The following is a 25,142-nucleotide window of genomic DNA, read 5'->3' on the forward strand; positions in this document are numbered from 1 at the left end:
GTTGTATTAGCACTGTTACAAGTGATTCGCTGTTGCTACTGGGCTGTTTTTTAAAAAATGGCCAGTTCTCAAACAAAAACATTTATCCTAAATGGGCCGGACAATAGATTCTTCAACTCTGGGTGAAATGTTTTTCCTCAACTCCGTTCTAAATGGCCTACCCCTTATTTGTAAACTGTGGCCTCTGGTTCTGGACTCCCCCAAAATTGGGAACATGTTTCCTACCTCTACCATGTCCAAACCCTTAATAATCATATATGTTTCAATCAGATCCCCTCCAATCCCGCCATCCTAGGAATTAACCTTGTAAACCTATGATGCACTCTCTCAATAGCAAGAATGTCCTTCCTCAAACCTGGAGACCAAATATGCACAAAATACTCCAGGTGGGGTCTCCCCAGGGCCCTATATAACTGTAGAAGGACCTCTTTGCTTCTATACTTAACTCCCCTTGTTAGGTCTCACCAGGGCCCTGTAGAAAGACCTCTTTGCTTCTATACTTAACTCCACTTGTTATGAAGGCCAACATGCCATTTTCACTGCCTGTTGTACCTGCATGCTTACTTTCAGTGACTGATGAACAAGGACACCTAGATCTCGTTGTACTTCCTCTTTTCCTAACTTGCACCATTCACATAGTAATCTGCCTTCCTGTTCTTGCCACCTCACATAACCTCACATTTATCCACATTAAACTCCATCTGCCCACTCACCCAACCTGTCCAAGTCACCATGTATTCTCATAACATCTTCCTCACATTTCACACTACTTCCCAGCTTTGTGTCATATGCAAATTTACTAATGCTACTTCTAATCCCTTCATCTAAATCATTAATGTATATTGTAAATAGCTGTGGTCCCAGCACTGAGCCTTGCGGTACCCCACAAGTCACTGCCTGCCATTCTGAAAGGGACCCATTAATCCCTACTCTTTATTTCCTGTCTGCCAACCAATTTTCTATCCATGTCAGTACCCTAGCCCCAATACCATGTGCTCTAATTTTGCCCACTAATCTCCTATGTGGGACCTTACCAAAGGCTTTCTGAAAGTCCAGGTGCACTATGTTCACTGGCTCTCCCTTGTCCATTTTCATAGTTACATCCTCAAAAAATTCCAGAAGATTAGTCAAGCATGCTTTCCCCTTCGTAAATCCATGCTGATTCAGACTGATCCTGTCATTGCTATCCAAATGTGCTGCTATTTCATCTTTTATAGCTGACTCTAGCATCTTCTCCACCACTGATGTCAGGCTAACTGGTTTATAATTCCCTGTTTTCCCTCTCCCTCCTTTCTTAAAAAGTGAGATAACATTAGCTATGCTCCAATCCACAGGAAGTGATCCTGAATCGATAAAACATTGGAAAATGATTATCAATATGTCCATGATGCCCCAACTTTGATCTTAACTAATTTTTTTTTCCCCTTCACATACCTAAAGAAGCTTTTACTATCCTCCTTTATATTCTTGGCTGACTTACCTTCGTACCATATCTTTTCTCCCCACATCTCCTTTTTAGTTATCTCTGTTGCTCTTTAAAATTTTCAAAATCCTATGGCTTCCCACTCATCTTTGCTGCTGTTATACTTCTCTTTATTTTTATGCTGTCCTTGACTTCCCTTGTCACCCTTACTCCTCTTAGAATCTTTCTTCCTCTTGGGAATGAACTGATCCTGCACCTTCTGAATTCCCAGAAATACCTGCCATTGTTGTTCCATTGTCATAGGGCATCTTTCCAGTCAACTTTGGCCAACTCCTCCCTCATGGCTCCATCATCCCTTTTGTTCAATTGTAACATTGACACTTCCAATGTACTTGGGTCTTCTTGAGCATCAAATGTAATAAGGAGTCTTTTCAAGCCCTTGTATTAACTAGTTGTTTCATGGTGAATTGGCTGTTGAATTCTTCCAAATTTGAATATAAAGAAGCTCTCTCATTACATTGTGAAATGTTATCAAAACAGTGTGATAGTATGGGATCCTATCACCTCTGTATATATTTGTATTTAGTGCTAGTGATTGGCTGAGAGCCATAGCCACACCTACTGACTAGGTCATAAAGTGCTGCGCCTAACCAGACCCAGGTCAGTCTGGACTGGTCGACCTCGATGTACTATGCTCCAGTCTTTTGGTTATAAAAGCCTTGGTTTGAATCTACAAGTCTTTGAGTCATTCGATGTGCTACAATTGGATCCCATACCATCACAAACAGTATATGATTTTCAGTTTATAGAGATGTTGTTCTCACAACTCCAATAACCTGGGTTCAGACATGGTGTTCAATGCTGTCTGAGAGTTTACTGTTGTTACATAAGTACAATATACAGATGCACATCCTCCGCAGTTGCTCCAGTTTCCTCCCACCTCCAAGTCTTTAAGGTTGGTCGAATAATTGGTCCATGTAAATTGTCCTGTATGTGTAGGTGAGTGTTAGAATCTTGTGGGATGATGGGAATCTGGGGAGAATAAAATGGCTTTAATGTTAAGAGATCGTTTGATGGTCAGCATGGTCACTTTGGGCCAAAGGGTGTTTTTACTCCATGACCACAACAAACGGTAAGTCAACTACTCACAATTTCTCAATGCAGCGCTCATTTCCCAGAATCCATATTTGAACATAATTTGCCAGCTGCACATTTCCATCTTACTCCAGCCAGGTTTTCTTTTGCAGTGCTCTAAATCCTGTGAAGTTGGTTACCGGGTTCGAGAGGTTCGATGCCTTGCAGATGACATGACACAAAGTAGCAACTGTGATTCCTTCCTGAAGCCTGATGATAAAGAAATTTGTAATATCGACCCATGCATACCAGAGATAGGTACTGTAGAAGAGCGCTTACTATAACAATTGTCCAAAACTTTTCCCAAATCAGCTTTTTACTGTTTGTGTAGTTTGATTTGTACTTTTTCCAATGAATTTTCTGCTCATAAGTCAAGAAATATTTATATGGAATATGTTTTTAAAATTCGATAGTACTTATAAAATGATGCCACAAGATCCAATTTTGATTTGGCCAGGAGCAAATTGCGTTAAGTGCTCCTACCTAGGTGAATGACAGCAATGATAAAATTGGACTGAGCATGTCTGGCTGTAATCCAAGCAAGTGTGGGTGTGTCTGAGCTTCACCCAGCAGTATGTCCATCCAATGACATTATTCGTGCAATACCCATTCCTGCTCCATGCGACAGCTATTGTGGAATTCTCACAGGAGCAGATAGCGGCAGTTTGTTACTTCTCTTAATATTTAATCTAGAAACTGATGGGGCAATTTAATAACTGACTGCAGACTACTCTAACACCTTCCAATGCATGTTAAATAAAGTGAGTTTTCTAGGTCTTTAGCATTTGAGACACTCATTCAGTGAGTCTCTCAGGAGCCATCAGTATGCATATGGCTAGCCATAGGTGTAGGGTGGGTCAGGGACTTGGGTTAGTGGGCAAATACAGCCCCATCTCCAAAGACCCCACTTCAGAGATATCATAACCCATCCTGACCCCTCTGATGAACAACATATTTGCAGGCTCTGGTTTTCCAAGGCTGTCAGCACTGAGATTTGTGACATTCTGCTAAAAGATCTTAAGCCGTGCTCTCACACCTGGGTTGCATTGTCCTTGCAGACCAAGGCCATGGTGTTTGTGAACTGCCTCATTGTAAAAGCTTTCCAAGCAGCATGAGCAAATTTCTATTGTGTCCCAATCTGCTGTAACAACAGCTTCAAAGGGGTCAGTCATCCAGCCACTCTATAAGGAGGAAATGATCTCATCCGTCTTGGTATGATGAAGAGGCACAGGGAAGCACACTGCTGGCTTCCCAGAAGTGCAGGCAGCTCTTAACTGCATGCTGACAAGCAGAAGTGATCCTATTAAAAGACTGGATCTTTTGGGGGGGGGGGGGGGGGGCAATCCAGGAAAGGTTTCCACTACCTCAACATATCGGGCATTGGGGATCATGAAAAGACTGTTGTGATAGCCAATGCCACTTTGGCTGGAGCACACAGGTCTCCATCTTCCTGAAACTCCACACTGGGGGCCATTTACAGCGGTTGGCACTATCCTGAGAGACAATGTGAGGGTCAAGAGCTATAGTATCTTCTGTTTCCACAGCTCTTCAAAGGAGCATGCTCCCCAGAGTATAGCAGGAGCCACCAAAGGACCACAGGGTAAAAACAGGAGCAGAGAACTGAATAATGATGATCGCCCACAATCATATTGAATGGCAGATCGGGTTCAAAGGACCAACTGCTCCTCTTTTCTATGTTACTATTTTGGAAGATATGAATTTTACTGACTGTATTAATCCAGAGGTACTTTCCCCATGATGGAGTGGAGACTTTGTCATCATATGTTGCATGCTTCACGACAGAGAGCAGCTGGTGCCTGAGGAAGAGCAGTAGGATATCCAGAGCCATGGGACCGTGAAGCAGAAGCTGGAAAGCAGCCAGACCAAGAGAAACACAAGATAGAAGGTTCAAGGTGTTCCTGTTGAATATCCACAGCCTCGTCTCACCTATGAGGAGACATACATGAGATGTAAGAGTTACAAGGGACTTCCTGGCAGATATTTTTAACAAGTAATCTTTGACATAACACTCACCAGTCAAAACAAAGTGATCCTCCATCCACACCGAATATTTCCAAATAGGATGGCACACCTATAGTCATTCCCTGATAAAAAATACCTTTGCAGATCCACCTGTACTGGTTGTTATACATGGAAGAGTAATTCTAATGCTTTTACAGAAGTGCCATCTTTGATTTTTTTCTGATGAGTGACACTCACTGGAAGAATTTTGGCCTCCACACAAATGCTCTTCACTGGCAGAATTTCCAGTTGGTGGTGTTGAGAAGCTTAAATGCTTTAGATTTGCTGTTCAACCGGATACAACAGGGCAGACAATATTGCACATCTCAATATATTGATGAGATTTGATCTTGTACAGGGACATGTCTTGAGGCAGGTTTCAAGCTCATAAATTCCAATAATGAAACACTAGCTAAGTTTCTGTTTAATCTAAGATAGACATGGACTACTTCAAGATGGGCTATGGGTAGAACTGATGAAACCTCAGTTGTAGAAATACCACATTTCACTTTATTCATATCAATTGGATGTGGCCAATGTATTATCATGCTTCAGTGCTTTCCTGGTTCTTCTTCTCATGGGTCTTACTGGTCCTTACTGGATCCCTTTGTATCTATCTTCTGATGTTGACTTTTATCATGTACATTTGGGTGTTTTCTTTCTCTCTCTCTCTCTCTCTCTCTCTCTCTCTCTCTCTCTCTCTCTCTCTCTCTCTCTCTCTCCCTCTCTCTCTCTCTCTCTCTCTCTCTCACTCCCTCTCTCTCTCTCTCTCTCTCTCTCACTCCCTCTCTCTCTCTCTCTCTCTCACTCCCTCTCTCTCTCTCTTTTCTCTCTGTTTTTGTCTCTCTCCACTCTACTCCCTCTCTCTTTTTCTTAATCCTCTGATTTTCTCTCTCACTCCTCTTTCCCTCTCTCCTCTCTCCCTATTTTTCTCCCCCTTCTCTCTCTCTCTCTCACTCCCTCTCTCTCTCTCTCTCTCTCTCACTCCCTCACTCCCTCTCTCTCTCTCTTTTCTCTCTGTTTTTGTCTCTCTCCACTCTACTCCCTCTCTCTTTTTCTTAATCCTCTGACTTTCTCTCTCACTCCTCTTTCCCTCTCTCCCTCTTCCTCTCCCCCTTCTCCCCCTCTCTCTCTCACTCTCCCTTATAGCCTGCCACTCCTCAATCACAGAATACGTTGCTGCTGTGATTGTTGCTCACACTGGCTCCTTTAGAAATTATGATGTAGAAACATCAGCAGATGCTGGTCTCTTAATTGAAGAAGGAGATACTGGAAGCACTCATTAGCTCAGGCACCATCCATGATTAGAAATGGTCTGTCAACGTTTCAGGTTGGGATCCTTTATCCAGGATAATGTGGAAAGGGAAGATATCAGATCTATAAAAGGAGTAGGGTTGGCGACAGGCCAAGAAGTGACAGTGCACTGGATAGGAAAGGAACAGAGATAGGAAGACCACTGGAGGTGCTGGTGAAGGGTCAAGGAGAAACAGGTAAATGAGAGATGGAAACAGTGGAACCAGACAGAGTTAGGGTTTACCTAAAATTATAAAATTCAGTGTTCATAGTGTTGGTTTTCAGGCTGTCCAGAAGTATGTTGTTCCTCAAGTGTATGCTTGGCCTCACCCTGAAAATGGATGAGGCCAGGACCAACATACCTGTGTAGGAAAGGTGAAGGATATAGAAAATAGAAACCAGGATTTCTTTCTTGGACCTACATACAGAGCGCAGATGCTTGGTGAAATACTCATCCAATCTGTATTTGGTCTCATCGACGTGGGGTAGCCCACACCAAGTCAATTCTGTTGGAGTGCTACATGTAAGATATGCCCGACTAGTTTTAGTGCCTTTTCTGAGTGAATTTTTTATTTTAGTTAATTTCAGATCAGAATCACCATTAGTGTTAACTACTTTGACAATTTTGCCCACCAAAACAAGACTCCAATATTATTCGAAGGCACTATTGAGCAAAATCTGTTCACTATCTATCCTCAAAAATGTGATAGAGCAAGTACCCATATATTAGCCTGCAAATTAATACATTGGGGCTTAATGATTTTGTGTTTTTTAATTACATTTCATCTTAAAAAATGAACATGTTTCTTGACGAATACATAGTATCAATTAGTGAAACTTACAGAAAATAAACCCTCTTAGCTTTTTAAAAATGCCTTCACATGGATGAAGAATGTTAGATAGATTTCCAGTCCAAACTGCATAACAGGCATTAGCCACTCCTTGCCATGATTTCCTTTTCAATTCCACCAGCATCAGAATAACAAATCTTCCCCAGTCTCTTAACAAGTATGAAAGAGCAAAGTCTTGAATTGGGTCAGTTTGCACACATCCATGGAAAAAAAAGTCATCTCATTTGCTTCAAACCAAATGCAGTTTAAGTCTCTAAAGAACACCCGTCCTTGAAAATATTGAAGTTAACAATCTGAAATATGAGGAAGGCTGGCTTTCAATCATTAAGAAACTAGAGCAGAGATGGTTATCTAGACTTGGCTTGCAACATAATAAATACTGTATGTGGATGATCAGAAGTAAGCTCTCCAGACCAACCTCTGACGGCTGGGATGATGGAAAATAGGTGGATTGGCCAGCTGCGAACAAGATTTTGCAGCAGATCCCAATTCCACAAGGGCTCCACCCTTTTTTAACAACTGCCCTAAATTCCAGTGGTTGGAACAGACCAATTATTAGCCAACATTCCTCACTTCAAATAGTTAGATTCAACACTACCCCAGCATTGCACATCAATTAAACTCGGCAGCGTTCTCCATGGCTGAGAACAGGCATGAATCCCAGGAGGACCTTAACTTACACCCCTTCTACACAGCCATTAAAAGATGGAAATTAACCCCCTTTTAACTACATCACTTACCTGTGTGAATGCAATTAATGCAAGATGGGGGGGTAATTTTTATCCCGTGTATTATCCGCCAAGATGGGTAGTAGCAGAGCCAATGCCAGCTCCTGTCTAAAAGGTGCACTGACCTGCCTTTTCTTGGTTCAGTGTGAATGACCCAAACTGACTTAAAAGACAGGTTGTTCAATAAGTGGGATAGCTGTATAAAAAGGGTATTAGAGTCCAAAGCTGTCAAGAAACAGAAAAATAAATAAGAGTTTCCAGGACCTTGGAAGTGTGAAGGCTATTTTTACTTCACTTTCAAAGACTCAGGCAGGTTACTTTGATTCATAGTTGGAAGCTGGCCCTAGCGTTAATGAGCTCAATACTTTTTTCAAAGAAAATAATCTACCTGCTGCCTTGTGGTACTTTGCTGGCATGTGTGGGGTGTTAGAGAGGCCATTTTATTTTTGCTGGAAGGGATTCCATGTAACTGCTTTGATATCAGTCTTAAACTGAAACATCAGTCCTTGATTATTTCCTCAAAAGTTCCTTGTGGAGTTTCCATCCTTCTCGGACAGGTAAAAGGACCCTTGAAATCCGGCTGCAATCTCCTTCTATAACTGTAGCTTCAAAGAAAATATCAAAAGGCTTTGATTTGAAGCCACCTGCACCTATTTCCACAGGAAATAGTTTATTGCAGTCAGTTGGGAAAATCCAAACAGATTTTCACAATCTAGCTGAATGGAAACCTGACAATCACAAATAGCCCTCTCATAAGAATGTTTTTTCTTTTGACATAGGAAGAAAAATACTGACAGTAATCATTTTCATTCTGATGTCAATTGAGATATTTAAAAGCTATTTGGATAGGTACATGGCTAGGAAAGGTTTAGAGCAGTGGTTCTCAACCTTTTTCTTTCCACTCACATACCACTTTAAATACTCCCTATGCCATAGGTGCTCTGTGATCAGTAAGGGATTGCTTAAGGTGGTATGTGGATGGAAATAAAAAGTTTGAAAATCACTCTTTTAATCATAACTAATTGTCTCGTTATGTGCATGATTTCATAACTCCAAAGGAAATGGGCCAATGACAGTTTTTCTCAAGCAAAATATTTCAGTAACAATTGGGTCTAGAGCAGTGATTTTCAACCCTTCCCACTCACATACCACCTTAAGCAATCCATTACTAATCACAGAGCACTGACGGCATAGGGATTACTTAAAGTGGTACGTGAGTAGAAAGAAAAAGGTTGAAAACCACTACTTTAGAGGGATATGGACCAAACACAGACAAATAAGACTGGCATGGATTGGCAACATGTTCAACACAGACAAATTGGGCCAAAAGGCCTTTTTAAATCTGACTCTATGTCAAGTCAAGAAGGTAGTATTTTCTGCGGCACTAATGACAACTGAAAAGTGGCAAAGCAGCAGGTATGGATGGAATCCCCCCAGAGGTCTGGAAGGCTGGCGGCAAAACTCCGCATATCAAACTGCATGAGTTTTTCAAGCTTTGTTGGGACCAAGGAAAACTGCCTCAGGACCTTCGTGATGCCACCATCATCACCCTGCACAAGAACAAAGGCGAGAAATCAGACTGCTCAAACTACAGGGGAATCACGCTGCTCTCCATTGCAGGCAAAATCTTCGCTAGGATTCTCCTAAATAGAATAATACCTAGTGTCGCCGAGAATATTCTCCCAGAATCACAGTACGGCTTTCGCGCAAACAGAGGAACTACTGACATGGTCTTTGCCCTCAGACAGCTCCAAGAAAAGTGCAGAGAACAAAACAAAGGACTCTACATCACCTTTGTTGACCTCACCAAAGCCTTCGACACCGTGAGCAGGAAAGGGCTTTGGCAAATACTAGAGCGCATGGGATGCCCCCCAAAGTTCCTCAACATGGTTATCCAACTGCACAAAAACCAACAAGGTCGGGTCAGATACAGCAATGAGCTCTCTGAACCCTTCTCCATTAACAATGGCGTGAAGCAAGGCTGTGTTCTCGCACCAACCCTCTTTTCAATCTTCTTCAGCATGATGCTGAACCAAGCCATGAAAGACCTCAACAATGAAGACGCTGTTTACATCTGGTACCGCACGGATGGCAGTCTCTTCAATCTGAGGCGCCTGCAAGCTCACACCAAGACACAAGAGAAACTTGTCCGTGAACTACTCTTTGCAGACGATGCCGCTTTAGTTGCCCATCCAGAGCCAGCTCTTCAGCGCCTGACGTCCTGTTTTGCGGAAACTGCCAAAATGTTTGGCCTGGAAGTCAGCCTGAAGAAAACTGAGGTCCTCCATCAGCCAGCTCCCCACCATGACTACCAGCCCCCCCCACATCTCCATCGGGCACACAAAACTCAAAACGGTCAACCAGTTTTGCTATCTTGGCTGCACCATTTCATCAGATGCAAGGATCGACAACGAGATAGACAACAGACTCGCCAAGGCAAATAGTGCCTTTGGAAGACTACACAAAAGAGTCTGGAAAAACAACCAACTGAAAAACCTCACAAAGATAAGTGTATACAGAGCCGTTGTCATACCGACACTCCTGTTCGGCTCCGAATCATGGGTTCTCTACCGGCATCACCTACGGCTCCTAGAACGCTTCCACCAGCGTTGTCTCCGCTCCATCCTCAACATTCATTGGAGCGCTTTCATCCCTAACGTCGAAGTACTCGAGATGGCAGAGGTCGACAGCATCGAGTCCACGCTGCTGAAGATCCAGCTGCGCTGGGTGGGTCACGTCTCCAGAATGGAGGACCATCGCCTTCCCAAGATCGTGTTATATGGCGAGCTCTCCACTGGCCACCGTGACAGAGGTGCACCAAAGAAAAGGTACAAGGACTGCCTAAAGAAATCTCTTGGTGCCTGCCACATTGACCACCGCCAGTGGTCTGATATCGCCTCAAACCGTGCATCTTGGCGCCTCACAGTTCGGCGGGCAGCAACCTCCTTTGAAGAAGACCGCAGAGCCCACCTCACTGACAAAAGGCAAAGGAGGATAAACCCAACACTCAACCCCAACCAACCAATTTTCCCCTGCAACCGCTGCAACCGTGTCTGCCTGTCCCGCATCGGACTTGTCAGCCACAAACGAGCCTGCAGCTGACGTGGACATTTACCCCCTCCATAAATCTTCGTCCGCGAAGCCAAGCCAAAGAATGACAATTGTAACATTTACTTTCGCAATGTATTCTGTAATGATTTAGTCATTAGAAAGTAGAAGATTGTTGAACTCATCTTCAAATATCAATTTTGAAATGTTGTTGTTTTGCAGATTTATATTTGACCACTCAAATTTGTCTTTACCTAAACATAAAAACTAACCTTTGTTAGCATTAATCACTGGGTGCTGTTTTCTCTTTCATTGTTAGGCACCCTAAAAGTAGATTCAAGACTTTAAAAAGAAAGATCCAGATTTAACTTCATGCTAATTCTATGTCTGAATTACTTTGTTGCAAACTTTATGCTGTCCTGAATATAGATGGACCAGCTCTTCTCTCTAGCCTTTCATTTGCCCAATTCTATTTTCCAACTCCATGTGTTTTCATCTGTTTGGATTTTCCCTACCGACTGTAATAAACTAAGGGCAGCATAGCTCCTGTAGAAATAGACGCAGATGGCTTCAAATCAAAGCCTTTTGATATTTTCTTTGAAGCTCGAGTTAGAACAGGAGATTGCTGCCGGATTTCAGGGGTCCTTTTACCTGTCTGAGAAGGATGGAAACTCCACAAGGAATTTTTGAGGAAATAATCAAGGACTGATGTTTCATTTGTAATGGCAGTAAAACAAGCATGCTTCAGTTCCTAAGATTGGTTGCACATTTGATACCGATCATGCTGTTCAGTGGACTGGGCTGTGGTGAGCCATCTATTTGAACCACTGCAGTCCTTCTGATGAAAGTACTCTCTCAATGCTTTTGGAGAAGGGTGTCCAAGGTTTAGACCCAGGGAACAATGAATAAATAGCGGTATCTTTCCAAAGCAGGACTACGGTATGTGATGGGAATTGAATTGAACATTGTGCAAGCATCAATGTGAACAAGCACACTATTTAATCTAATGATGGAAAGAAGATCATGTTTGAAGCAGCTGATTGGGCCATGAGAAATTCCTTCAATAATATCCTAGTGCTGAGTTCATTAACTTCTCAACAACCATCCCATTCAACCAGTGGAATGATTTCCCTTTGATGCCCGGTTTTACCAGGGTTCCTTGATGCTACTTTTAATCAAATGTTGTCTTGATGTTAAGAGCAGTCACTATCACCTCACTTCTTTTGACTATAAGATCTGGCCCTAAATGCTTATGGTCTGGGCTCACTTTGTCCCGGGGGAAAAAAAAACAATCTTGATATTGTTGAGTATATGCTGCTTGATAGCGCTGTCAACACAGCTTCCATTATTTCCGTGATGATTGATAATAAGCCAACATTATAAAGGAACCCTTACCACCCTGGTCACAACCTCTACTCACTGCTACCTTCTGGCAGAAGGTATAGAAGCCTGAAGACCAGCACCTCAAGATTCAAGAACAATTTCTCCCCAACAGCTATCAGACTCTTGAACCTCCTTTGTTATGCCTATCATGGACTACTCCAAACAAGGATTGTCTGTACAACTACAAGACAATGTTACTTTTTAGTACTGGGATAACTATTTATTATCTATCTAGTTTTTATATGAATTGTCTCTTTATAATTCACTGAAATGTATTTTTAGTTGTTTTTGCACTATTTTTCACTAAGTGCCCGTTCAGCTGCAGCAAGTAAGAATTTTGGTGCATCTGTACATTCTCACTGTAGATGACAATCAGATCATTATCATTATCCAGATTGACTTTATCCTGCAGTTTATAAACAACACATACCTCAGCAATTGCCCATATTGTCAGGTCGGTGCCAATAACTGTAATGGAACAGTTTCTCTATAGAGACAGTTATTTCTGGAGTGCAGGTATTCATTTAATACTACAGCCAGGATATTGTCTAAAGACCGCTTTCTGTGATGCTGGAAATTTCTGGAGAAAACCGAAAAGTTTGATACAAACATAGTGGGCTGAATGGGCTGTTCTATGTCTAACATCTTCTGCTGGTCTTGAATGCTCCAGTTATCATTGAGGGTAAAGATGCCTTTAGGGACTCCTCTTCCCATGACCTGTTTCATTAGATTTATTGGTTATGAGATCAGTCAGCTCCATCCATGACATGCTGATTTTAATTGCGTAGCACATGTGTGTTGGATTGCAATTTCACCAGGTTGGTAGTTCCTTTTTAGATCTGAACTTGACTGCAAACCTCTGCTGAATGTTGTCTGAAGGTCAGGTTCAGATAACAGGTAAAAAAAAACAATGACTACCCCCTTGACTAGATCGTGGACAGTAAAAACAAGCATTAAAGTTGTGCTCAAGTCGTTTAGACAGGATTGGATAGCATAATTTCAGGGCCATCTGTAAACATAATTAAAGCTATAATTAGATTCGTATCCCTTACACCATGACCTCAGTCACATCCTCCAGTGGACTTGTGAATTCAGCTCAGATTGGGTTGTAATATTTGTTCTGTGTTTCATAGGCCTTATTGGGTTAAGGAGGGAGGTGTAATATTCAAGCCCAAACTGATAGAAGCCTGCCTTTGTAAGATATTTAGCACCATCTGGCACCATCTCATGGTAATGCAACAGTTGTTTGAGCTTCGGGCACACCCTGATGTTTTCCCAAGATGGAAGACAACCGTATTTCAGGCTTGTGATCACCTCAGGAATAATCTGCTAATATGACTTTCCCAGGAACTGACCAAACACATCAAAGAGTACAGAAGGAGAAGAAAGAGCAGTTGGCAACAGTATAATACAGCACGGTATCAGAAAGCAGCCAGAACTTCAGTGTGGTTTTGCTTAGAACATCCTGCTGCTTTTGAGAAACACAATGCTGATCACTGAGAGAGAAAGAGGGTTCATTGTGAGGCATAAATAGGACAGATTTTGAATTCATTTACTAGACTAAGATGTTATTGGACATGTTACAGATATTAGCCCATTGCAAAGGGATATGATAAATACCCCGCAAAATGACTGGATTCATCTATTGGTTTGCAGACTATGAGTCTGTGTATTGGAACGGTAAAGGCTGAGCTTAGTGGCTAGGCATTTGGCAACTGAGATGAAGCATTGAATAGAGGAACTTTCTCCTAACACAAAGGAAGAGAAGACAAAAGTGGAGATGCTGTGTCTCTGGTTGATTATCAAAATGGAGAGTTCTCCTGAACAATCATGCTTTCCCAATGAATCAGCTCAAGAGCAGCTCACAACCTTTGAGAATTACTGAGCTGAGCTGATGGCGACAGAGATCAACTCACCTCCCACCCTTCAAGAGTGTATGGGGATTAAATTGTTGTATTTGAACGGGACGGGCTCGTGAGCAAGAAGGGCCTGTTCAGAATCAGAATTTCCTTGTCACGAACATGTCAGAAGATTCGTTGTTTTGCAGTAGCATTGCAGTGCAAATATTCATATAAACTACCTTAGAAAAATAAATAAAAATAGTGCACAAAAGAATCAAAGTGAGGCAGTGTCTTTGGATCATTGATCTGTCAGGAATCTGATGGCAGCGGGGAAGAAGCTGTCCTTTGCCGCTGAGTGCTTGTCTGTAAGTTCCTGTACCTTTTCCCCAATGGTAGCAGAGTGAAGAGGGCATGGCTTGGGTGGTGGGGATCTTTGAGGATAGAAGCTGCTTTCTTTTTTTAAATTTTTTTTATTTTTCACACTATGAACCATATTAACCAAAATACACACAAACATTTCCCTCTTGAATATACACAATGTCATTTTCTCCCCTTTTTCCCTCTCCCTTCCCTCCCTCCTTCCCACCCCCGTCCCTACCCACTAAACGTTCAACATATACATTACAATAAACCCAGTAAACAATGTCATCACACAATGAAAATTAATAAGAAAATTGTATCATCTACTTTTACACACTGGGTCAATTCATTTTGTCTTCTTCTCATTCTATCATTTTAGGGGTGGAGGTCCGCGGTAGGACTTCTCTGCTGTGTTCTATGTACGGTTCCCAAATTTGTTTGAATACTGTGACTTTATTTTTTAAATGATATGTTATTTTTTCCAATGGAGTACATTTATTCATTTCTATGTACCATTGCTGTACTCTCAGGCTCTCTTCTGATTTCCAGGTTGACTTTATACATTTTTTTGCTACAGCTAAGGCTATCATAATAAATCGTTTTTGTGCTTCATCCAATTTAAGGCCTAATTCTTTACTTCTTATATTACTTAGAAGAAAGATCTCTGGATTTTTTGGTATGTTGCTTTTTGTGATTTTATTTAATACCTGATTTAGATCTTCCCAAAACTTTTCCACTTTCTCACATGCCCAAATTGCATGTACTATTGTTCCCGTTTCCTTCTGACAGCAAAAACATCTGTCTGATACTGTTGGGTCCCATTTATTTAACTTTTGGGGCCTGATATATAGCCTGAGTAACCAATTATATTGTATCATGTGTAACCTCTTGTTTATTGTATTTCTCATAGTTCTAGAGCATAGCTTTTCCCATTTTTCATTTTTTATCTTTATGTTTAGATCTTATTCCCATTTTTGATTGGGTGTACAGCTTATTTCATCGTTCTCTTTCTCTTGCAGCTTGATGTACATGTTTGTATAAATCTTTTCATTATCATTGTGTCTGTAATCACATATTCAAAGCTGCTTCCTTCTGGTAACCTCAGCCTGCTTCCCAATTTGTCCTTTAAGTAGGTTTTCAGTTGGTGGTATACAAACATTTGTACTTCATTTTGTTCAAAAGATAATAAATTATTTCTCAAAAAACAATTTTCTATTCTTTTGATCCCTTTTCTCTCCCATTCTCTAAAGGAAAGGTTATCTATTGTGAAAGGGTTTAGTTGATTTTGTGTCAATAATAATTTTGGTAGTTAGTAATTTGTTTTTTTTTCCTTTCTACATGAATCTTCTTCCAAATGTTAAGCAGATGGTGCAGTACTGGTAAACTTCTATGTTGCACCAGTTTTTCATCCCACTTATAAAGTATATGTTCTGGTACCTTCTCCCCTATTTTATCTAGCTCTAACCTGGTCCAATCTGTTTTTTCCCTTGTTTGATAAAAATCTGATAGATAACTTAATTGTGCTGCTCTATAATAATTCTTAAAGTTTGGTAGCTGTTAGCCCCCTTGTTTGTACCATTCTGTAAATTTTTCTAGCGCTATCCTCGGTTTTCCCCCCTTTCCATAAGAATTTCCTTATTATTTTCTTTACCTCATTGAAGAATTTCTCTGTTAAGGGAATTGGTAATGATTGAAATAGGTATTGTATCCTTGGGAAGATATTCATTTTAATGCCTTCCAGATTACCCTATATTTTCGCACTCCACCTGCCCATTGCCCCTAAGGTTGTAACTAGTCGTGCGTCTAGTTGCAATGCCCCTTGCTGTCAGGTACTGGCACAGTTCATCACTCATGAAGCTAGACCCCCGGTCACTGTGGATGAACGCGGGGTAGCTGAACATGATGAATATCTGCGTCTGTGCCCTGATGACAGTGGCTGTGGAGGTGTCTGGACATGGGATGGCGAAAGGGAAGCGGGAGTACTTGTCTATGACCATGATGAAATAGACATTCTAATTTGTGGAAGGCAGGGGGCCTTCAAGGCGCTCGAAGGATGAGTGGCCTTTATGATGTGGGCCTGGGGCGGGCGGAAGAAGTGGGGCTTGCATTCCGCGCAGACCCGGCATGCCTCGGTCATGGTCCTGACATCCTTGACAGTGTACGGGAGGTTTTGGAACTTGATAAAGTGGTATAAGCGGGTGGCAGAGGAACTCATGCAGTATCTGCAGCTGGTCATCATGGAGCGATGCCCAGGTCTGGGAGAGGGGGTCGTTAAACTTCCCCGGACGGTACTGGATGTCGTAGCTGTACGTTGCCAGCTTGACTCTCCAGCGCAATATATTACCATTCTTGATCTTGCCTTTGTGGGTGGTGTTGAACATGAACACCACTGCACACTGGTCAGTAAGGTGGGTGGATCTCCTGCTGGCCAGGTAGTGGTCCCAGTGGCGGATCGCTTCCACGATCACCTGGGCCTCCTTTTCAATGGTGGAATGCCCTAGCTCGGAACCGTGGAGGGTCCTGGAGAAGAAGGCAAGAGGGTGCCTCTCCTGGTTAAGGGTAGCAGCAAGGGCTACGTCGGAGGCATCGCTTTCCATCTGGAAGGGGGAGTCCTCATCCATGGCATGCATCGAGGCATCTGCGATATCCTGCCTGATCTGCGTGAAGGGTGCCTGCGCCTCAGTTAGGAAAGGAAAAGTTGTGGTCTGGGCCATTGAGCGAACCTCGTCTGAGAAGTGAGGAACCCACTGTAAGTAATAGGAAAAAAGGCCAAGGCACCTGCGTGTGGGGAAGGGGCAGCTCCATTAATGGGTGCATCCATTCTGGATCCGGGCCGATGACATCATGTGCCACGATATACCCCAGGATGGCGAGGCGGGTGGTGCTGAACACGCACTTCTCTTTATTGTAAGTGAGGTTCAGCTTCTCGGCAGTCTGGAGAAATTACTCCAGGTTTGCATCGTAGTCCTGCTGGTCATGGCCACAGATGGTGACATTATCCAAGTACAGGAAAGTCATCTTTAGCTTGTGCCACTCTACCATGCGATCCATCTCCCATTGGAAGACGGAGACCCCGTTCGTGACCCCAAATGGAATTCAGTGGAACGGTAGAGGCACCCGTCCGCCTCGAAGACTTGTCCTGCGGGTGGATGGGGAGTTTGTGATACGCGACTTCAGGTCAGTTGTGTAGAAGATCCAGTAGCAGGCTATCTCATTGACTATGTTGGCTATCCTCAGTAAGGGGTAGGCGTCCAGCTGGGTGTTCTGGTTGATGGTCTGGCTGCAAATCCAAGACCATCTCAGCTTGCTGCCCCCCTTGACCAGCAGGACTTGGGCTCTCCATGGGCTGTTGCTGGGCTCTATGACACCTCCGTCAGAATCTGCTGCACCTCTGCTTTGATGAACTCTTAATTATGTGGCACAATAGCGCCTACTTCTGGCAGCTATTGGCTTGCAGTCTGGCGTGAGGTGTGAGAAGAGAGCGGGAGGGGCGATGTGCAGTGTGGAAAGGCCACAGGTTGGCTGGGGCTGGTTGGATGGCATGCTGAGGAGCGTGAGTGGGTTGGGCCCCCCCCCCCCCCCCCCAAAGGCAAGGGTGACATTCTGCAGGTGACATTTGAAGTCTAAGCCCAGGAGGACTGGGACACAGAGTTTGGGCATGGCCAGGAGCCTGAACCCGGTGTATGTCTCCCCCCCCCCCAGTCAGATTGGCCAAGCAGCACCCGAGGGTATTGATAGTCTGTTACTGGGTGGCAAAGGTGGTGGGGTGGATTTTGAGTTTTATGGAATGTGTCATGTGCCATGCTCGGGTGAATAAAGCTCTCGATGCTACCACTGTCGATTAGGCATTTTGTTACCTACCCATTGATTTTGACATCCATCATGGAGCGCCTGAGGCCATGAGGGATGTCGCTGGTCAGAGTGGTGACTGCTAGGATCATCTCGGGTCCAAGTCGTCATTCTCCGACAGCAGAGTCGAGTTGCGGCCAGCGGCATCCCCTGCAGACGTGCGGTGCGCTGTGAGAGGTGAGAGTTGGCCGGTGGCACTCTTCGTAAGTGTGGGGTGCGGTGGGTAGCGATTGGCGGTGTCCAGATGCATGAGGTGCATCAGTAGGGAGGTCTGGTCAGCGCCTTGTTGACCATATCGTCATCATCACTGGTGCTGTGCTCGTTGTAGGCCTGGGAGGGCTCGGATTGCTGTGGTGCCTGCGCCTGTCCAGCACAAGATGGTGGCATTGCGTGGGGGTGCGTGGTGGCAGCATGGGTGGCATTCCTCCCTGACTGCCCTGGTTGCGCCGGGGGAAGTGATATCACGCCATCGGCCGTTGGCACAGGTGACGGCATCGCGGGCGGCGGAAGTGGCGTCACTCCATGAACCGGAAGTTACACCATTGTAGTCCACAGATGTGGTATCTTAGTGGGCCGGCGCTGGTGAGATCGAGGGCTGGTCCAGGCACATGGCATGCATCCAGCGATCATTGCTGGTGGGCCGGAAGTAGGCTGCCGAGGTTGGGGAGGCCAGAAGTTTCTGCGGGGGCAGTGATGTCGCCTGGCAATCGCACGTAGCCTGGACCAGGTGTGAGGGGGGCAGGTCGTAGAGGGCCACTGAGCTGTCGGCAGGCTTTGAAAGACATACTTTAGCGAAGTGGCCTTTCTTGCCACATCTTGAGCAGTACTGATTTCTGGCTGGGCAGTTTTGACGCAATCGTCGATCTGACGCACATCGGGACCCATAGTACTTACAAGGGCATGCGGCATCTGCAGCAGTGATGTTCTCATCCACCATCTGGTTTTGGGCCACAGCTGCAGTCTGTGCTGACCATGTGGAAATCTGGGAAAGCCTGGAGCTGAAGGCTTTGGTGTGCAGGGCTGCTGCCTCCATGGTTCGGACTACCTCTACTGTTTTGGCCAAGGAGTAGATATTGTCCTCCAGCAGCTTCTGCCTGACAGTTCTCAAGCGTAGGCGTCCCTAATCAATCTTTCCACTTCCCTTTTGTTCACCACGGATTCTGTCACGCACGGTCGGGCTAACTCACGTAGGGCTTGGCCATCTCTCCGGGCAGCTGGGCACTAATACTCAGGAGGTACCTTGCGAAGACCACGTTTGTGGGAGGTTTGTACATGGTTTTCAGGGTGTTCATCGCTTCAGAGTACCCGGTGCAGTCTTTGAGGCCTGGAAAGCTCAGAGACCCAGCTTCGAGAGGAGTAAGATGAGCCTTTTCCTGTCGGAGTCTAGGATGTCGTCGTTGTGTGCTTCCAGATTTCGAAGCGTGCCTGTGCTTCTGGATGACGTGGGTCGACTTCGAGGCTCCCGGCCCTCAGGAGCTTCTCCATTGCAGCTTCATAATTTTATGTCGAATAAATTGTGATGCACTATCGAGCAGAAAGCAGACACAAAACATAAAGTCTGTTCAACAGGCTTTATTCAACATAATCTTCCAATAAGCTGGCTGTGCGTTTGCTGTGCAAAGCTCTAAGACTGTCCTCAAGGAGCCGGATCTAGCTTATATCCCGAAGGGTGATTGGCAGCCGACCGGTAGGGCTTGCTCCATTCAGGTTGGCTGATTGACAGCCAGCCAGGTGTTCCCTTGTCCTCCAGTGCTCTTATGCAGGTATACAGGTTTCCCCCTGCAGTAGGCTAGTGGTGTATCAATCACCACAGAGAGAGAGCAAGAAAGAGAGATGAGAAAGCTTCCTACCATAACAAGGTGACTCAGAAGATGTCATCCCTCAAACCATTGTTCGGAATTGAACCGTGACATGAACAATAAGGAAGGTAGAAAGCTGCAGTCATCATGGATTTACAACCAAATCTCGTGAAGTGAAGGGCAGGAAGAATGCCAAGTAAATAGGTGCCATCTGTGGAGGACTGCAGAAAAGGAGCAGGAGACTGATGCCAATGACTAGCTAAAATGAGATGCACCACATCCCTGCTGCAGAGCTCAAGCAGTGTAAAGGATAAACAGCAGGCAATGATGACAAGATATGGAATAATTCTCTCCAGCTATGAGGAGAGAGGTGTTCATATTGTCTCACGGGGAGAATGGTTGAGGATTTTATGCTGGAGTAGATATGTATAAATGTTATTTGATCAGAAATCCAGCTGTGTTGCTGGTAGCTGAGAAATAATCTTGAAAAACTTAGTTCTGCCCATGGAGCTTTCAAACATGATTTGTATGTCATGAAATGTCCTGCATGTACATTGTTGAGAGAGAATCATTCTGATAAGATATGCACAGAATTCTCACTTCAAGGGATTGATTTGGACTCAGTATCAAATTGGTCTTCAACTCAATTCCTGCCAGGCATTTATTAAAACAAAAAATCACTCCCTGGTTTCTCTTGCACATCCAACATCCTTCATTGTTAATTACTCTGTCCAACTAACTAATGAGGCATTGTCTTTTAAATCTTGCTTATTTCTGTTCATACTATTGAATTATTCAGATAATGCTGAGACTCCATGAGCTATAGTGCAATAACACAACAATACTCTGGTGGAGCTTCATTTTATCCTTGGAGAAAAGACTATAATTATTGGGATTATCAGGATGCTTGCAAGCACCTCACATTTGTTGTAAACCTGCTGAAAATGGAACATTTTCCATTGTTTCCCCAAACCAGCAAGCTGTGATATATTTGGGCTGTTGGATTTGCAGATCTAATTTATTTCCTCTCATTTTGTCATTGCAGATGAAAATTGCAGGGACATGTACTTCAATTGTAATGTTGTGGTTCAAGCCAGACTCTGTGTCTATACATACTACAAAACAGCATGCTGTGCATCCTGTGCCAAGGCCAGAAGACGAGCTTCCCAACTCAGAAGGAGATAACTGCCCTCGTTCAACATCCAGACTCCCTCACAGATCGTGATGCAGTAGCATTTAGCCACAGGAGCACTTGCAGACTCAACTGTGTTGACAACATCATAATTGCAATGAAAGATGGTCAAATTTAGTATGATGGGGCTAGTTTATAAAGAGGAAATATACTGTATAGTATTAATATAATCATACCATTATCATGTTGGTCTGATCAAAATACTGATTTTCTTGTTAATTTACTGTTTTAGATACCTGAAATGCATTCTACGAGTAAATGAAATGTATTCATAATTGGTTTTGGGATCTCCCTTTGCAAAAGAAAAACTTCGGGATAGAAATTTGCCCACCATTATTTGTGTTAACGTGTTAGTAATGTATTTGCTCTGAACTCCCCTTCTGAAATTCAGCCCCATTGGAGTACCTGAGACCAAATTTGAGAAAGAGGATTCAAAAGGCATTATTATGTCATACATTTACTACAAACAGCTGAGAATAAATCTCAAACTTCAGAAGGCCAGTTAAAGAAAGCCTGCAACACATTTTAAGAACCTCGTTGGCCAAGTTTCATCCTTGATGTGGTTTTCAGTTCAAGGTTCATCTGTAAATTTGTTTTTAACTGAATTGATAAGCAGTTTGTTCACATCATGTTGGTCCAGCGTCTTGCATCTATTTTCACATGGAGGTAACTTTTCCAGCTCCGTGGAATTATACAGTAGAGCGTACTTTCCTATCTTCCTCCAAGCGCATATTTCATCGATTAACCATGTCTAGATATTCATCAGAAAAATACCAACAGAGGCTTTCAAAGTGAGCCAATTATATCAGTTTGGATTCACAATGACATTGTCTGGATCAATAAAGTTAGATTGAGACAGAGCTGACAGATGTTGGAACCAAGCCTCACACTTTTCAGAAAACTATGTTTCAAGTGACCTGATGGTTTCTTTGCTCATATTTCAGTGCATTTATTGAGTTGCCAGGAGTTGGGAATAAATGCCAGTGTTTTCCCTAATTTAAACAAATCTCTCCGAGCAAGTCATACTTAGTTAGGGCTGAGAAAATTGTGTTTTGTTTTTCTTCTCCCTTAAAATAATTTATAATCCCACAATCTACAATTATAGTCTACAATTACCCTGTCGTTGCTCACCTTTCCCATAAAATTCACACCTCCAAGAATCTTCTAGCTGTAATTAAACTGTCATCCCTCTGGAAAAAAAACCCCTCTTAAAGCCCATCCCTCCAGAATGTTCATCCAAAGCCCATGTTGTTTATCCATTAATACTCCCACCATTACCATTATCTGAACGGTCGCACTGTCCTAGTTACCCTGCCTGTCACATTTCCATGTAATTTTTAACTTGTGCTGCTTTGTATTAAATTTTAAGAAATAAATTAGCAAAAATAAACAACATCCCTGACAATAGATGCCATAAAGAAGTGACAAAGACATTAATCTTATCCTTTGTGTCTGTCTTCATAGTTGGAGACAAATCAAAGAATCTTGGGGAATCAGATCTACAATGCAAGCCAATACAATACAATAGTACTCAAGAAATTAATGAACTAAAATCAAACAGTTCCCTAGATTTAATGGCCAATATCATGGAACTTGAAAAATTATGGTAGAGAAATAGAATCACACAGCATAGAAATAGACCCTTCACCCCATCACTTCAGTGCTGACCTTTTCACCCAAAATATTGATTTTATCTTCCAGAGTCCCCTAAATTTTAGAATGAATCCTACAAAATACAATATAATCCCAGGGAGGGTAAAAGAAGCCACCAACTACAATCCAGTAAGTGTGACATCAGTATGAAGGAGAATGCTCAGGCACAGGTAACATGACATTGCAATCCTATGATTCCAAAGTCAACATGGATTCATGAAAAGTACATTCTATTTGATACATTTGTTTGAATTTTTTGAGTTCGTAAATAATAAGGGTAAACAGGGGGAATCAGTGGATGTTCTGTGTTTGGATTTTCAAAAGGCTTTGCATAATGTGCACATTATAAGGAATGGACCTCAAGGATTTTGGAAATAAGATGCAGCATGGACTAAGGATTCATTAACAGATAGAAGACATTCCACAATCATAGTGCTTGCAGATTTTCATGTTTAACTAGACAACATAAACCTGATCATTTGGAGTTTGGCAATGTAAAACTTGTGGTGTTCTGCAAGGATCGGAGCATTTGCCTCATCTACTTCCAGCCACTTTTGAATGAGAAGGCTGAATTTAATGTGACTTAATTTGTATAAAATGCAAAGGTAAGTGGTAAAATCAGGATGCAAAAAAAAGACTAAAATAAATGTGGACAGGTTAAATAAGTGGAAATGAAGGTATCAAAAGCCAGCCCAGAAATGTGGCCTGGAGGAAAAGTCAAATTCTTTTTGCAAAAAAATGTGAAAGACTGGGTAATGTGGACCTTCAGAGCACCTGGTTCCAAAGAAAATTAACATGCAGACACACCAAATAGTCTGTTACTTTTACCACAAAAGAATAAAAAAATTAAAAATTAAGGAGCCTGGCTGAGTCTATATTTGTAGTACCATACGCATTTCCGTTCTCACATACAGTATACAGGATTACATTTATCTTTGAAGGAGTCTAACAAAAATTAATTGTTCCAATTTCTGGAATGAGGAGATTGTTCATTGAGAAGACATTGTCCAAACTAGCCTATATTTCATCAAAATTCTTCAGTAGCTTGAGAGATTAAATGTCGTGAAGATAAGATGATGAGTCCAGAACAATTTAAAGTCAGGAATTGCCCATATAAGTGTGAGAGGAATTTCATTCAGAGGATTGTGAAACAATTAAATGTTCTTCCTCAGAGAACTATCTATGTTCATCTACTGAGTAGTATCCAAAAAGGATTGGTAGATTTTAGGATACTGGGAGAACAGGGAAATCTTAGAACCATCAAATCAGAGAATGGTGACAGCAGAGAGGAGGCCATTCAACCCATCATTCCCTCAGTTTGTTACTAAAACAAATCACTCGTTCAAGTTCATGGTTCTTTCTCAGTAGTTCTGCAAATTTTTCTTCATCATATTTTTATGCAATTCCCTTTTGAAAGCTAATGAGGATCCAGACTTCACCATACCTGAAGACAATGCATTCTAAATTTCAACTACATGCGATGTATATAAATGTTTTTGCTGTTCCATTCTTAGTTGCTTTCCCCTTTATTGTATACATATGGTACTTTGGAAGGCAGTGCTGACCTACATTAGCCAATATCTTAATGAATGGTGGAGCATTTCAAGGGTCTACATGTCATATTCTTGATCCTATTTTTTCCTTATGTCTTGAGAGCTTAAACCAGAAATATGCCTTAAGTTTTATGTACAAATGGAAAATAATTTTCAACCTTTAGATGCGACAGATCAATTGTCAAGTTATTTAAATTTGGATGTAGTGCATCATCTCAGGGTTGCTTCTACAGCCCTTTTCACACTGGCTAACCTGTAAATTGGCCATTCATTGAATCCGTTAAAGAAGCCATTTTTGCTGTTCATGCTGGACCACTGTTAACCAGTTCTCTGCATCCTTTCACACTCATCACCGGGAGAGGGGTGCCTCTACAGGTGACGTCTGAGTGACGCATTGAGCAATGGCAGACTTGCCCTCCCAGAATTCTGTGAGGCAGAGAAACCCCTCCATGAATACTCCATGCATACAGCCCTTTCTCTGCTGCATGGAATTTTGGTAGGGCTGGTCTGCCATCGCACTCTCTCGCTCTCTCTTTCTCTCCCCTCCATCTCTCACAGACATATCTATCTACCTATCATAGATTGTTGTATGTACCCACTTCATTTTGAGTGTGTGTGTGGCATGCGTATATTTCATCCCTGCTGTGACTTTCCCACAGTCTTTATAAATTGTGTTTTATTGCTGCTACCACTTTCCCACCGTCCTTTGTAAATTTATAAAGGTTTATATAGGTCAACAAAACAATGGGGGCTGAAGAGCTCATACTGTGCTGTACATAATGTTTAATTATGTTAAAATTAGCATGACTAAATTTGTTTAAATACAAGATCATAATACATTGATCAGGATTTAATAAATTAAATACAAGGTGTATACCTTTTTAATTTTTTGTTTCCTTCATGTCATCAGTGCATCACAACTTTGTCCCTGGATAGTCCATGTCCTTTTCACACTGGGCTATTTAGCACACAGGTGTCAGATGACCCCAGGGATGATATATCCTACCTAGGCG

At 42.7% G+C, this 25,142-nt stretch overlaps 1 protein-coding gene across 5 annotated transcripts in view; it reads left to right on the top strand.

Annotated features, from left to right (window-relative positions):
* The window catches only part of adamtsl7 (ADAMTS-like 7), a 573,773-nt gene extending 550,340 nt beyond the window's left edge, over window positions 1–23,433 (top strand). For 4 of the 5 annotated variants that reach the window (XM_069925866.1, XM_069925865.1, XM_069925867.1 and 1 more), the window contains exons 17-18: window positions 2,671–2,815; window positions 20,777–23,433. In XM_069925866.1, the coding sequence (XP_069781967.1) occupies window positions 2,671–2,815; window positions 20,777–20,916 (285 nt within the window). In that variant the 3' untranslated portion in view covers window positions 20,917–23,433. Of the gene's footprint in view, window positions 1–2,670; window positions 2,816–4,360; window positions 4,528–20,776 lie in introns of all 5 variants that reach the window. The other variant, XR_011353929.1, reaches the window with a different exon arrangement.
* The last annotated feature ends 1,709 nt before the right edge of the window (window positions 23,434–25,142 follow it).

The sequence above is a fragment of the Narcine bancroftii genome, chromosome 3, assembly GCF_036971445.1.
Source record: "Narcine bancroftii isolate sNarBan1 chromosome 3, sNarBan1.hap1, whole genome shotgun sequence".
NCBI classification, from domain to species: Eukaryota; Metazoa; Chordata; class Chondrichthyes; order Torpediniformes; family Narcinidae; genus Narcine; species Narcine bancroftii.